Source organism: Diadema setosum, chromosome 14, assembly GCF_964275005.1.
Source record: "Diadema setosum chromosome 14, eeDiaSeto1, whole genome shotgun sequence".
NCBI classification, from domain to species: domain Eukaryota; kingdom Metazoa; phylum Echinodermata; class Echinoidea; order Diadematoida; family Diadematidae; genus Diadema; species Diadema setosum.
The window spans coordinates 28282875-28297739 of record NC_092698.1 but is presented as its reverse complement, the minus strand read 5'-3'; the positions used below and the strand labels follow the sequence as shown (position 1 = coordinate 28297739).

Genomic DNA, 14865 nt, shown 5'->3' with positions numbered 1-14865 from the left:
CACCGAATGGTGTAATTCAATGGATGGCGATACAAAATGAGATATTAAAAAAAAATCCAATAAAACTCGAGACCTGTATCACAATTGCCATGAAGCTTGAAATCGGGTCTACACATCAATTCAAAATTTCAGCCAAATTGTATATATGTTTGAATTTGATGTTCTCCTCTCTTCTAGTAAAATGGATTGTTTTGTTAGTGAATATGTACTACAAGCAAAGTAGAACAAAGTGATTGCAATTTATATGATTATTTTCACACCATATTTTCACACTTCTGAAAGCTTAGGGGTGAGTGCACTTTTGCAGTTATCAGTGTTGGGTGTTTCTTGGAAATTTATTTGCTGTGTGATACATGTATATTGGGAATATCATGCTCAATTATGTTACATTTTAATTGAGTGAGGCTGGTTTTATGAGGTCAGGGTGCATAATTTTGTGGTGAATTTAACTGGGTCTTTTCACACGTGCAACGCCGCAAGTGGAAGTTGTAGATTAACCTGGAGTCGGTGCAGAGGGCAGGGACATCTTTTAGTGATTGAATGAGAGTGAGCAAATTACTTGATGTGAGGGGGAAAAATTGTGGCACATGTGTCCTGAAAAGTAGGCAAGGAAATCACCGAAGAGAGATTAAAGAAGGGAAATGTTAGCCATAATCCACCCACACACGTGTCTGAATATACAGCTGTAGCAGGGAGAAAAATGACGGGAAAATTGGACAGATGATAAACAGGTGGATAGATAGATGGAAAGATGGATAGACAGATCATTGTTGATGGATTGATAAAGAGAAATAAAGAGACATAATGATAGATGAATAAATAAATCAAAAGAGAAAGAGACAGAAAGAGAAAGGGAGGTGTAAGAGGTAAGGAACGACAGAGATAAAAAGAATGTGAAGTATGACTTCATATCGGGGAGAAAAGTCTTGGTGATTAGGATAAAGATGGCAGAAAGGTCAAGGTAAGATAAAAAAAAAGTACTCGAGATATATCAATTACAGTATGCACTTGGTATCCTGCAGCATTTGAGAGAGAGAACATAAGTGTTAATGACTCAAAAGATAGTGTATCATAGATCAAGTGAAAAATGAACAGAGAGGATCTAGAAAATAGAGGATGCAGATTTAAACAATAATAGAACAGACAGAAACAGGACAACACACTAATATAGAGCAATATAGAAGATATCTGAAGAAATACAGAGAATGACAGATATTGTACGGTATGAAAAGATCAGAGTTACGATGGTGGAGTCTGTTGAGAATTGGCGGTAAAGAAATAGTTGACATGCATTGGTAGAAAAAGTCACAAGAAAACATGGCTGCAGAAACTTGCTCTCCAGGCTTCACTGAGTAGTCAGCTAGAAAAAAACTTCCTGTGTGCCTGGGGAGAGGTAAGTAGCATTAAAGAGACTAGAAGGCTAAGAATGAAAGTGGATAATAGTGAGAGCTGAGGATAGGAGACAAGTGCATCACCACCAGGAGAAAGAGATGGACAGAGAGAGAGAGAGAGAAATAAGCATGAGATGATAAACGGCTCACGAGAATTGCAATGACATTTCACTGATGTCCCTCACAAACCTTAACAACCAATGAAGACCTGTTGACACTGAATCGACATTTTGAATGCTCCAGTGTGAGGGACAACAACAAGAAAGAATGGACGGAGAGTCTAAAGGTGGACCGAGCACCGAATGACTGTCACTTACTGGCTGGTTGTCTTGACCGTCTTGTAGTCCGAAATGAGGCTGCTGGTGTCCAGCTGAAGGTTATCCAGATCCTCGTCGCTCACCAGCATGTTGTTGTCTGTGTTGGTTCCCGCCTCCACGCTGTCTCCCTCCTGTTGCCATAGCAACAAGCAGAAATCATCTCATTGTTACAAGTACTATCATTTTTTTTTTTCACAAAGTGAAGGACAGGATTGTGAAAGAAAATGTTTGGACAGAAAGACCAGCAGGATAGACATTGTAACACTAACATACACACCAAAACACACACACACACATACAAACAAACAAATTTGAACGGAGAACTAAGATGGGGTGGCTATGAGGAGGAGGAGAACACAATAAAGGAAAATATATTGATTTACCAAAGCATACATAAATGCTTCTTCACATCTTGGATACATAAGATAGAAAATTCTGAAATATCACGGCAGCACACATCTTTCTTTGTGTTGACACTCTGGTCTTGAAGAGTAGTCTTCCATCAGACCTCTCATACTCATACATGTAGATTTAGATGTGGCAAAAACTCAACTTCCTCAGTTTGTTTCTGGTTTGCTTTTCTAAGGAGTATTCTTTAATTGAACACATTGATACCTCAATACAAAACAAAAAAACAAAAACAAGAATCTGAGAGATATTTTGTCTCACTGGCTTGAAAAGCCCTCGGATGAGTAATAAAAGTAATAAAAGTATTTTCAGTTGCATTGATGTCACAACCTTCTATAAACAATGAATAATCACAGACCAAGTATGACATCACTGAATCGTTAGAAAAGCTGAATATAAAACAACCGTATAAAGTTATGAAAAACATCAGTAAACCTGGATGATACTTGCTCCTGTCATTGTAAAGTTCACTAAAACTTTTTAATTGGAGAAAAGATAGAGCAAACACATTGAAAAAAAGAAATATTCCAATCAGATCTGAGGAATTAGACAAAAGCCTGCAAGCTGGGGCATTGATTTGAATCATATCTGAGGCACTGGCCGAAAAGTCTGCCAACCGAGGTGTCCAATCTAGACTCACGTGTAGCGTCCACTGCCTCCTGCGGTTGACGAGGTCCGTCTTGAGCTTGACAATCTCCTGGCGGTGCTTCTCGTTCTCCATGTTCAGCACCTCCACCTGCTCGTTGAGGATCTTGACGGGGTTGTTCTCCTCCTCCCCATCTCCCTCTAGGGTCCGCCGAAGATTCTCCAGGTCCTTCTTCAGCCTCACATTCTCCTCCTTCAGGTCATTGTTCTGGGAGGGTAAAGGGAGGTGGGTGGAGGGGGGCAAGGGAGGTGGGTGGAGGTGAGCAAGGGCAGATGGAGGGGGTAGATGGAAGTAGTTAGTGATTGTACACAATGAAAATTTCAATTTCAAATGTTCTGTGAATGTACTGTCTTACACTATTGTTACTTTGGGAATCTTCTTTTCTTAATGATTAACTATTTTACCTCATTTTAGAAAATAAATTATTCATTTTAAGCATTCATTCATTCATCCTTTTATTACTTCATCCCTCTTACTGTCTTCCTTTTTATAACTCCATCAAAATTCCTCGAGTCATCTAAACACTCATTACTTCAAACTTTTATTTTATACCTCTTGGTGCTAGCTAAAGTTTTAGGATTAAATTTCACATTAAGCACCACAATTCAGATATTCACACTCTCCTACATTCATCATTTACCTGAAGAGTGATTAGAATTATGGCAGCTCTTGTCACAAAGTTGATAAGATAACAACACTGTTATTAGATATTCTAGGGAAGAGGTTATTCTACACTTTCATGGATCAATACTTTCTTAATGAAGATGACCCCTCTTTCTCCACTTCCTTCTCCTTCTATTTCCTTGACCATTCTGCGTCCTCCAGTCCCTTCAAGAAATATCAAATCCCTCCTGGACTCTTGCCAGTCCCACATGTAGTAATATTTAGTGTAACAAGTGGATATCCCCGTTCCGCCCCCTCAATCCCACATCCTGCTACCAACTTGTTCTGCAACCGGTATCAAGCAGGAATGGAGGTGAGAAAATTAAAAGCGCCTCGCATGAAAGAAAAAGGAAAAGGGCAACTCACCAGCAGGTGTTGGTGCTCAAGCTCGTTCTCGATGGTGTTGGTCCTGTTGCGACCGTCGACGTCCCGCCGCTCTAGCATGACCTCCAGCTTGCTCTTCTCCTTCTCGAGGTCGCGGCATCGCTGCTGGAGCTTGATGAAGACGCTGATGTCCATGCTGGCCTTCTCCTCACCCTGCTCCTGGTCATCAGACAAAAAAAAAAATTATCCTACAATTGCCTCCATGATTCCCTCCATATTGACCTTGATTTCAATATATTTGTGGCACAGAACAAACAGAATTCAAATAAAGATTTTAACAAAAAAACAGACTATCGGTCACTTTTTGATGTCTTGTATTCTTCCTTCCCTTATCGTTATTCATTTGAATTTTAAACATCCATTATCCTCACATCTATTCCTCGTATGATAGATTGATTGGCTCATTCTAAAAAAAAAACAACACCAACATAAAAAGCATCAAATGAATATGACACCACTGCTACAGCAGCATAGCAGGTTTCTACCCTACATTCCAACTACTCAGATCTTCGCCTACCTGCGATTCTAGCCTACCAATCACAGTAGGAACTCACTTCGATCTCTACCTCCACATTCTCCGCCTCCTCCCCGGTGGTGGTGGCCAGCGTGCCGTAGCCCGACTCGGCGCCCTCGCTGCTGTCGGCCCGCACGTGCCGGGGGGCGGCCATGCCGTTGACGCTGACATGTGTGGGTGAGCTGCTCTCGATGGCCAACATGTCCTCCTTCAGGTTGTCATGGCGTTGCTCCAGGCGGGTGTAGTCCTGGAGGAGCTTCTGGTGTCGTGCCCTCTCCTCCTCAAAGTCCCTGCCAAGATTCTCCTTGGTCTCCTCAACAGCACTTGCCACTTTGCCTAGAAGGGGGGGGGGGGGGGTATCAAGCCAATCAAAGATACAGCTGAATTATATAGAGTCAACATCTGTGGTCATGCACGGCAAGGCAACATCTAATACATCTCAAAAATCTTGACACTTGGGGAACACACAACAGATCGGTATCACAAGATTCTTTCAAAATGTTAAAATTGACAGGTTTGCAGGGCCATGAATGATGATGCCATAAAAAGACTGTAGGTACTAGATGGTGATGCTGATAACCTATATTTGATTTAATATTTCATCATCAACCATCCTTGACTTCAGGCAAAATCAACAGCTCCTGAAATGATTTAATGTGGGGTTAATCAGCATTCACAAATGAAATGCAAAACACGAAGGTCCGCATGTTTTCTTAACGACTGGCTTGTCCGCCAACTTTCAAAGTGACAAATGTGCAGTTCCCTTAAATGCTTCTTCAGCTGTGATTCTGCACACAATGAATGAATACATTTGTCTTCAACTTCAATTTCTCCAATAATTTTTGTCACGGAAAGTCACCAGTGACAGGACGACAGAGACATCTGGGTCTATTTCGCTTTGACAGCATCTCTGTCAACAAAGATATAACCCTGTCTGCAACCAGAGCCCGGGGAGAAGGATTATCCCATTAAATGCATCTTTCCTTCTCGCTCACTCTGCACATGTTGCAGCTGCCATATGCTGGATTATCTCCAGCATTTTGTAAAGTGGACGGACCTGAGACCTTCTGCCAGTCCAGAGACACGGAGACAAACTGGGCCACTGTGTCAAGGACAAGGCCTGGGGCAAGAGGAGTGGCAGAGAGCCGCAACAGCTGAGAGGCTCCACTCCAGAGGATGCAACACTGAGCAGGAACATGTGGCAGTGGTCATAACATGATCGCCTCAAAGATATCCAGGTGGATAGACATGTTGATAACAGGAAACACTGACTGACAGACAAACAGACAGACAGACAGACAAACAGACAGATTGGCAGACAAGTAGACTGATAACCAGACAGACAAACAGACAGATAAAAAAAACCCAGACAAGACAGGTAAGTAGGTAGGCAGACAGACACAAAGACAGACATACACATAAAGACAGACAAACAGACAGACAGAAAGAGAGACAAACAGACAGGTAGGCAGGTACACAGTCAAGGGAGTAAAGCAAAAGCAACTGTGAAATATATATCTGTAGTTCAACACTTACTTGATGAAAAAGATTCAGTGTTAACGAGACAGAAAGAGATCTTGATGGTTAAGGACACATCATGGCAGTGTAGCGCAGAACCTAATCCACATTACCAGCAGAAGTGAAATCCTTGCAACAATTTACACAAACAGAGATACAATGCACATGTACTCACACTTGGCAACATTTCTGTCAGATTTTGAATGAAAAAGAAGCATGTGTGAAGCGATGGCGATGCACCCTACATGCATCATGGTTTCAGGTTCATCTTCCTTGCGAAAAACATCAACACGCGTCCAAACCTTGTCATTGTGAACAACAAATCTCTGCACTTCTCCTTGCAAACTCTCACTGAAACTAATCAAACCCCAAAGAGAATATCTAACAGGCTTCCAACATGACCTCAGCTCATAGAGGGACAGAATTCAATGCCTGCCCAGTCTTGGCCACTAAGCCTCCTTGTACGACACCAGTATAATACCCTTATTGGATTTTACTTCTTTGTTCGTGTTATCGGCAAAAGCCTTCTTCACACAATGAAATAAGGAAACGTGCCATCTTCTCAGCAGGTCTTTGCTTAATCTGTGGGTGAGACTCTCCTATCGACGCTACTAGTGGCCCTCTTGCAAAGCCCTGAAAATGTCTACAAAATCTGTCTTTACAATCTACCTTCCTACTTTCTTGGCTATGCATGTATCTGTCTGTCTGTCTATCTGTCTATCTACAATGTATCTATCTATCTATCTTATCATCTATTCACATATTAATGTATGCTTGCACATGTACATGCATGCATGTGTGTATAGATGTATGTACATGTATGTATGTACTTGCATGTATGTATGTACAGCTGTATGTATAAATGTATATAGGTATGTACGATGTGTGAATGTATCTATTTGTCTGTCTCTTCACATTTCTATCTATTCATCCATCTGGCCCTCTATTTACCATACATTATCTGCATATGATACATATATCTTGGCATCTTTTATGTCACTGCTTGCATGTCACCCTAGATCTCCCCGCTGTGAGACCAAATGATTTCATATCTCCACATGACTTGTATTTTGATGGCCTCTTATGTATGCCTTTGTGCATTTATGTGTCTCATGGAAACAAGCCTTAAAGGGGGATAAAAACAAGAAGAAGTGCTTACCCTCAATGCTATCCTGCAGCTCCTTGAGTTTGTTCTCCTGCTCCAAGAGATCCTTCTTAAGCTTGGCACTCTCCTCCTCATATGCCACCGTCTCCTACAAAGACAAGAGGATCACAACATTCACATTTCCTGCACTCAATGGCACTTCACGTCACTGTGGATGGCATGCCACCGAAATGCGATGCTGGCCAGAGTGGCACAAGTCCACGATGATGGCAATATCTTAATTACCACACTAATTACCAATTCACTGAATGAATTATTAGAACACTGCTACACGTATATCAGGAAATACATGAGCATATGTGGCAAGTCAAGTCACTTGCAAATTTTTCACTTTCACTACTTATTACTTTCACTAATTCTTTTTCTCTTCACTTCCTCATTTACACAATATTGATAATGATAGGATTTATGAAAGTGGCACTACACATGTTTAAACTAGAAAACATTGTCTAACACTGGCTTCAGTGCCCCAAGGGCCAATACCGATCACTCATTACTTTGCATTAATGTTGAATGAAAAGTTAGGAAGAATTATGTGGTCATACTGGTGGGCTATCAACAGACCAGTGGTCCTTGTTGTCTCAGTCTATTCATACACAGACAAAGCGCTCCGTATGTCTTTCCACAAGCACAGAAATAAATGCTCTGGAAATGATTGACCTCCCGATCAAAGCATGATGTCAAAGCTGTCCAACCTACCAAAGTTGCATACATACAGTCTCAAATCTTTTAAATATCCCACTGAAAGAGCACTTAACTCAATCATTAAAGTGACTGTGACATGAAGTGACTTTAAAGGTCCTGTTTACCTTTGGGAGCAGTGATTTAAAAAAATTTCAAGATATCACATTTGATGCATATGTGCAGGTCAGTTGTGTCACAAAACATCCTATGTCATATAAAATTTTTGCAATAAAGCCTGAAATATAAGGAGATATCGGTGTGGAAACATTTTTATTATAACCATTGTTAACATTTTGTGTATTAAACAATACTTAACATCGATTACACAGATTCAATTTTTTACAGTGGTTGTTTCCACCTTTAACGCACATTTTAGAACTATTTCAAAGCACTAATGCCGGGTTTTTGTTTCATCTGCAAATGGTAAATTATGCCTTAACATCAACTTTTTTTTTCATAATGATTAAACACTTACTATACCTAAGTATAAAAATACATGTGAGTGTGAAGAAAAGAAGAAGCAAAAAAAAAAAAAAAAAAAAAAAAAGAAGAAAAAGAAAAGCATTGGACATCAAAACCCGGCTGCATGTATGTCTATAAAGTGTGCCTGTGCAGTTGAATGTGAGTATATGTACTCATTAGATCTGCAAAATTCACTTGGCCTTAGCAAATGAATGATTTCCCACTTCTCTCTAAATGCCTTCCTCCCCCCCCCCCCCCCCAACTTTCCCCTCCTGGCAGGAAGATAAGAAAAAATGAAGTTAGATGTGCCCTTTCCTTAAAGCAAGTAAAAAAAAAAAAAAAAAAGAGTTTTGCCCGACATAATCTGTAACTCGAACAGCAAATGTACACCACACCCAGGACAGAATCTGTGACAGCATATCGCTGTTTCTCGGAGTTACACCCATTCCTATGCCAATGCAAAGACATATCTTCACTCGTTTTTCATTGCTGGGGGCCCTTCAAAGGGGGAAAATTCAATTCAACTTTGTGCTTTCATAATACATCGGACACAGAGATGTCCTCTTTAACCCTAAAAGGGCCGGGGGGGGGCGGAATCCGCCCCCCCCTCGACGTTTCGCGCTATAATTCTGTTACGCGAGAAGGCTTCGTCGCGAGGATTCTTGACTTTGTTTGTTCAAGTCTCGCGCAACTTTTGAGACCAAATTTGCGACGTCCGCGCGTACTTTTGCGAAGCCACGCCCATTTTTGTAACGGAATGTCGCCCCAAAACGGGCACAATTTTGTGATTTTGTGTACATTTCCTATGGAAAACAGTGCTCTGTCTTGAAAGTCATAAAAACCTGATTATTTTTACAATTAATCACTTTCATTGATTAGTTTTGTGCTAATTATGGTAGAAAAGTGGTCAGTGACAATTTCCAATGAAAAAACAAAGAACAAACAAAAGTTGAAAAACAAAGAAATACATAAGAAATTCTGAAAACAATAAAATACATAAGAATTGAAATGAATTTTGGAAGTTTTTGTGATATACAATCATTGAATATGCTGCAACAGATTCACAGACCAAAAATTAGACTCTCAATGCTTTTAATTAGGCTAAAATATGATCTTGAGCTTAATTTGCATAATTAATTAATTAAAATTAGAAATTGATTGTTTCAAAAAATCTTATGACACAATCTTGTAGATTATGACGCAGGTCTCACGCATGCAAAATTTCATCGCGATCGCGCCACCGATGGCCGAGATCTCAGGGGGGGGCGGAATCCATCCCCCCCCGGCCTGAGCATAGCCAAAAAAGCCCGGCCCCTTTAGGGTTAATCTCCTCACTTTGTTCTGCTCATAATCCAAACATTATTAAAGACAGAGCCCAATTTTCATATCTATGTTCACTGCAAGGAGAAAGTAACTGAACCTCTTATATTTCCTGCACAGCTGTAATCAACCAAGACAGGCATATGATAATCATAACATGTTTAGGTTAGTTTTGTTTCTTTTTCTTCTCTTGACTGGTCTGTCTGCCGGACTTTTCACAAATGAAGTGAGTAAAGAAAAGTTCACAGTAAGAACAAGGGCGCTACAAGAAAAATAATCACTTGATATATGTTCTGTCACCTATATGCGACACAAAAGGTAAGCAATGACTGTAACTTCAAGGCATTGCCAGGTATTTTATGCAATGTTTGACTTTGTTCTTTACAGTGACCTCCTAGAGCAGGTGACCACTATACAGAGGTGGCAACTGAGACAGAGAGAGAAAAAGAGGATAGGGGTGGGGGAAAGAAATAGGGTACTGGATAGAGAGAAAGAAGGGAAAAAACAAACAAACATATGTGACCCGCTACAACAAAAAGATTTGAAAGTCACTGATGGCTGAGCAGAGAAAATCGAGTGTGGTCAGATTATTAAAAGTCAGTCAAAACAAACAAATTTCTGTTTTGGGCACAATTTTGTAGTCCAATGTATCCTCTATCATTTGCCGAAATTTCGAAGTTAAATGACAAAAGGAAAGGCATCAAATTAGCGTTTTTCTGGGGCACGATTTTTCTGACTTTCAACGGAACAGAAACGTGCGCGAAGATTTGGACTTAGCCCGCAGGTAGACTCCACCCCTAGCAATGATGGAGTGATCTTATTGGTCAGTTCGTGGCATCCTAGTTACTGATTGGTCATGCGTAGACTGCTGACGCTAAGCTTCAATGAACATTACGGAGGTTGCTAGGAGCATACAACGTTACCTTCTATTGTCAAGAGGTGAAAACTGTCTTGATTATGATTGCATCAGAAGGAAAAATTTGAAGGCTGCTTTCTTGAAACACTGATTTCCTAAACCACTCGACATGCTCTAATAAAATCATTGATATCTTCGCAACCGAGTACTTTATGAGTCATGTTATATACTAGTATGAAATTAAGGTGGAAGAGTAAGGGAATAAAGTCATGTCATTTTCAGAAAATCGACCTCCCCCGACGTTCAGATCTTTTTGTTGTAGCGGGTCACATATATACAATGACCCCCTTTCCTCCTAGGCTCCATATTGAAGAGACCCCTCCTTACCTCTGCCCTGGCCTTCTTGATGGACTGCAGCTCCTCCTCAAGGAGACCCTTCTCTGTCTGTGTCTCCTTGAGGATCCTCCTCAGCTGCTCCAGCTCCGTCTCCTGGTCCGTGACGGCCTTGTTCAGCTCCTTGCACTCGACCTTGATCTTCTCCAGGTTGCCCAGGTCCTCCTGGAGTTTGACCATCGTCTTCTCCGTCTCTCGTAGCCGCGCATTCTCCTTGTTCTGTACGACAGGGGGGAAGAGCGGGAGAAAGCGGGGTGACCAGATTGCTATGAATGGCACCATCAAATTTTAAGCTTTACTGATGGACACATGCTCATTCACAAGACATTTTTATACAGATGCATATGTGTGCAGGATTCTCTCACTACACATCACAGATATCAACCCTATATGTGCTTCGAGTACTGATGGGCACCGAAAACCTTAGAGTGTTATATACATTGTCCAAAGTCTCTTGCACAGAGGTGAATGGTCACTAACCTGAATACTTACACATTACTATGACACCTGATTTGGCTAAACTAGAAACAAAAATCAGTTCTAAAATATAGTCCGTCAACCCTAGATGTAAGCATCACATTTTCAAAACATTAGCAAACACTGCTTTATAACATCTTATTAAACTCATGGGAACATTGACAACTGGATAGAGATCCCCCAGAAATAATGATCATAGCTTTGCTGGGCACACTGACAGAAATGTGTGAATAATTTGCTAGTGTGCTTGCATTTGCATGTCTTCATATAAGTTTCATCGTGGGAAAAATTGATAAAGAGAACACAAACAAACAAACAAACTTATAACTAGTTCAAAGCAATAAAAGACCAGAGTTGATAAATGCAAAGTCAGCAATGGGGAAACATACCCTTCGACAAGAATGCAAACAATCCATATCCGCAAAGAGGAGAGCTATTCCAATTAAATCAACTCCGATTTTCCCGCATTAAATGCATGCAGACCAGGAGAGGGCTATGAAACTCCAACCATAGTTCTACTTCTATCAAGCAAGCACAAAGCCACAGCACTCCAGTCTTGTTCTTCCTGCAGAGAAGCACTCTCGGGGACAGTTTGAAAAACAGTGTTGCTGCCGTTGACTCATCCACAATGGAGACTCAAAAGCTATCAAATTATGCAGGCAATATTTGCCTCTGCAAGTCTAACCAAATTCCAATCACAGCAGTAGAAGCACTTGAAAAAGTTCCACGGTATACCCTCACAGCTTAGCCAAAACACTCCCAATACATTCGATGGAAAGACAACTTTGCTGTTCAGTTCTCTTGGACTGCTGTGAACTAGCATTTCCGCAGACGTTATCCCCCCTCCACATACCATACATCACTTTTTTTCTTTCAGCGTTTTAGGCAATGTCTCATCAAGAGTGGGATTTTCACTCTCCATTTATCTCTGAAAAGGGGGGGGGGGTAGAAACACAGGAGTTTATCGCAGGGATTTCATTGAGTGATATTTTCCGTAAAGGTCGCTATCCTTAAAATCTCTGGAGTGACTGATTGGTTGACAGGGGTGTCAAAGCCCTCTAGAGTCAACGGTGAAAAAAATGAGCTTGTATTAGTAAAAAAAAAAAAAAAAAAAAGGGAAGAAACCAAGTGGCATGGTGCTGAATTGAGCAGATCGTCTTTTTTTTAAGACACCAGTTTAATGCTAAATGTCAAGATGAATTGATCAATATTTACCCTCGACTTGTACCTTAATGGCACAGGGTAATCCAGAAAAGTGCCATAAACCAGCTGGAAGTTTGTAAAAAGTGCAACGATTTCCCAACTTATGGCTAAAATCATCACTCTCTTCATGATCATATACACATTTCCGGTTATGATTCATTTTTTTTTTCTTCAATATTTTAAACTAATGGGGGAAGAAATTCTCAAAGACATTCTCAAAGATATTAAAAAGACTGTATGAGTAAGAGCATATATATGTGTTAATCATAACTGGTTTTATACAAATCAAATGTTTTCTTACAGACTAACAAGATTGATGCCTGAATTTTGCAATCTCTCTTAAAATAGTATTTAAATTGGGAGGTTATTTCAACACAAGAATGCACAAACAAACAGATTCTGATGAGTTTATGGGTAAAAAAAAATGGTTGTAAAAAATACATGTGTGAGTGATTGCTGGTTGCACAGTATCTGATACAGATAAATCTGTTGAACAAGAAGGAAGGGCTGAAACTTGCGCATATGTCTAGCCTTGATTCAAGGCACCGATCATAGTTTTATACAGACTGAGGCTTGTAGCTGGGTGGATTATTCCACTTACTGAAGGGTAAACTTTATACAAAGAAGAACAAAAATGGTTCAGGACTTCTGTAAGGCAGACAGCATTTAGACAATGAAATTGCTTCACAGGTAGTCTGTACTGGTCTCATTTACCATCATGGTAAATAATGTCCTTGTCCTGCATGACTGACGTGACATGAAGTCAGACCTTCGAGATATTCTTACAAGGGGCCCCTCATCATATCAAGACTCATCAGCAATGTACCCCACCCCATCCCATCCCCTCCCAGGACTTGCACAAACACACACACATACACATTAACACACAGACAGACAGACAAGCAGACAGACATATGTCCACTAAACAGGTGCATTCACAAGTTAGTATGACTAAGAGAAACAATGATTGAATTACAGTGTTCACTCCAAGCATATATACAAATGACCATTTCTTTCTATTGCTGTAAGGAACACTGGCGTTCAAGTTTTTAGTTTACAGAAATGGAAAGGTAGAGGACGGTACAAAGAAATGAATTTGAAATTTATCAAAGTCACTTGCATTGAATCTTTCCTCTCTTTTACGGCAAAAAGTTGACCGACAATGTAACAATTTTAATTATACCATTTTTGTTTATTTGGATGCCCTTGTTAAATTGAGAGGGTAGTAAAAATAAACTAATATATATTTCTTTGTAATAAGATAAATACTTGTTTAACTTGGCCATGGCAACAAAGGACCAAATAAAATCTTGTGAAGCATAGCTTGGGATTCGGACAGTAAAGGATTGATTCTAAAATATCCTTCCATCATATTTATTCTATCCTCTGACACATCAGGGAAAAAACATTTCCTTTTTTTTCTTTTTCATTTAAAAGACAACACACCTCATTGCTTTTGTCCTCTTCCGTGATCTGTATGCTACAAATTTCACATTCATGATACATCCTTAGCCAGGACAATGTGACAAATCTGGCACATGAAATCATAGGCAGGAACATGGAGAGAAAAGTGCAATGATGTAGATGAGGAAGGAAACCCCATACCCCCTCCCCCCTCAGCCCCCCCCCCCTTCCCCCTCCCCCTTTTTTCGTCGGGTGGGAGGAAGTTCTCTCCCGTACAACTAGGAGCATATGTGCCGGGCTGACAACTCAGCGAGTGCTAACGGTGTCAATGACCGCCTCTCTGGAGCCAAGCCTAGAGCCCTGGTGGGATATTCCAATTCTGCATGTATGTGTTTGTGGGAAGGTGGGGGAAGGGGGAGGGGGGGGGGGGGGAGAAAGAGGAGAGGGGGGAGGGGGAGGGGAAAGACATGACTTATGATGCATCATGCCTGGTGCCATTTGGTATCAGAAAGAAAAACCTCTTAATGCTCCATTAATCAACAGGATGAGAGAGAGCAGGGGGAAAAAGAAGCGTTGAGTCGTTGCAGTGATCAAATCTGATAGGATTACTGCCGTATTCCCTGAGCTTCCCTTTGTTCGTTACTCAAAGGCCCACTTCAGTTATTGTTTCATATATTTTGTGTGTGTGTGTGCCATAGTAATAAATTTAGATTCTTTTGAAGCTTAGTAAACAAACAGCAAACTTGACTATAAATTATACGTGTTTGTTGACATTTGTTGACATAATCTCAATTTTAAATGCTTGCTTAGAATAAACATTAGATCATATGAAGCACATTCATACAGCATGCTGCATTACATAAATTTACAACTATTGTTAATTAGGTTCAAATGAAATTGTTCCCTTTCATGTAATAAATTTGTTTATCAGAAGTTGTTTAGCTGAAAGTCATGTACAGAATGCTGACAAACTTTAATATCACATATACGTGTATGTAGTTGCAAATGGTCAGTGGAAGCTAAACTATTCTCACATCTTATTAAGATAACAATCAGTATG

The 14865-nt window shown here is 40.4% G+C and overlaps 1 protein-coding gene across 1 annotated transcript in view; it reads right to left on the bottom strand.

Moving 5' to 3' along the window:
• LOC140238134 (unconventional myosin-Va-like) overlaps nt 1–14865 on the bottom strand; it is a 228407-nt gene that overhangs the window by 22498 nt on the left and 191044 nt on the right. Inside the window, exons 22-27 of the mRNA XM_072318070.1 lie at nt 10716–10940; nt 7001–7094; nt 4364–4659; nt 3792–3968; nt 2757–2969; nt 1709–1839 (exon numbers count right to left, since the gene is read on the bottom strand). Coding sequence (XP_072174171.1) covers nt 1709–1839; nt 2757–2969; nt 3792–3968; nt 4364–4659; nt 7001–7094; nt 10716–10940 — 1136 coding nt within the window. The remainder of the gene's footprint in view (nt 1–1708; nt 1840–2756; nt 2970–3791; nt 3969–4363; nt 4660–7000; nt 7095–10715; nt 10941–14865) is intronic.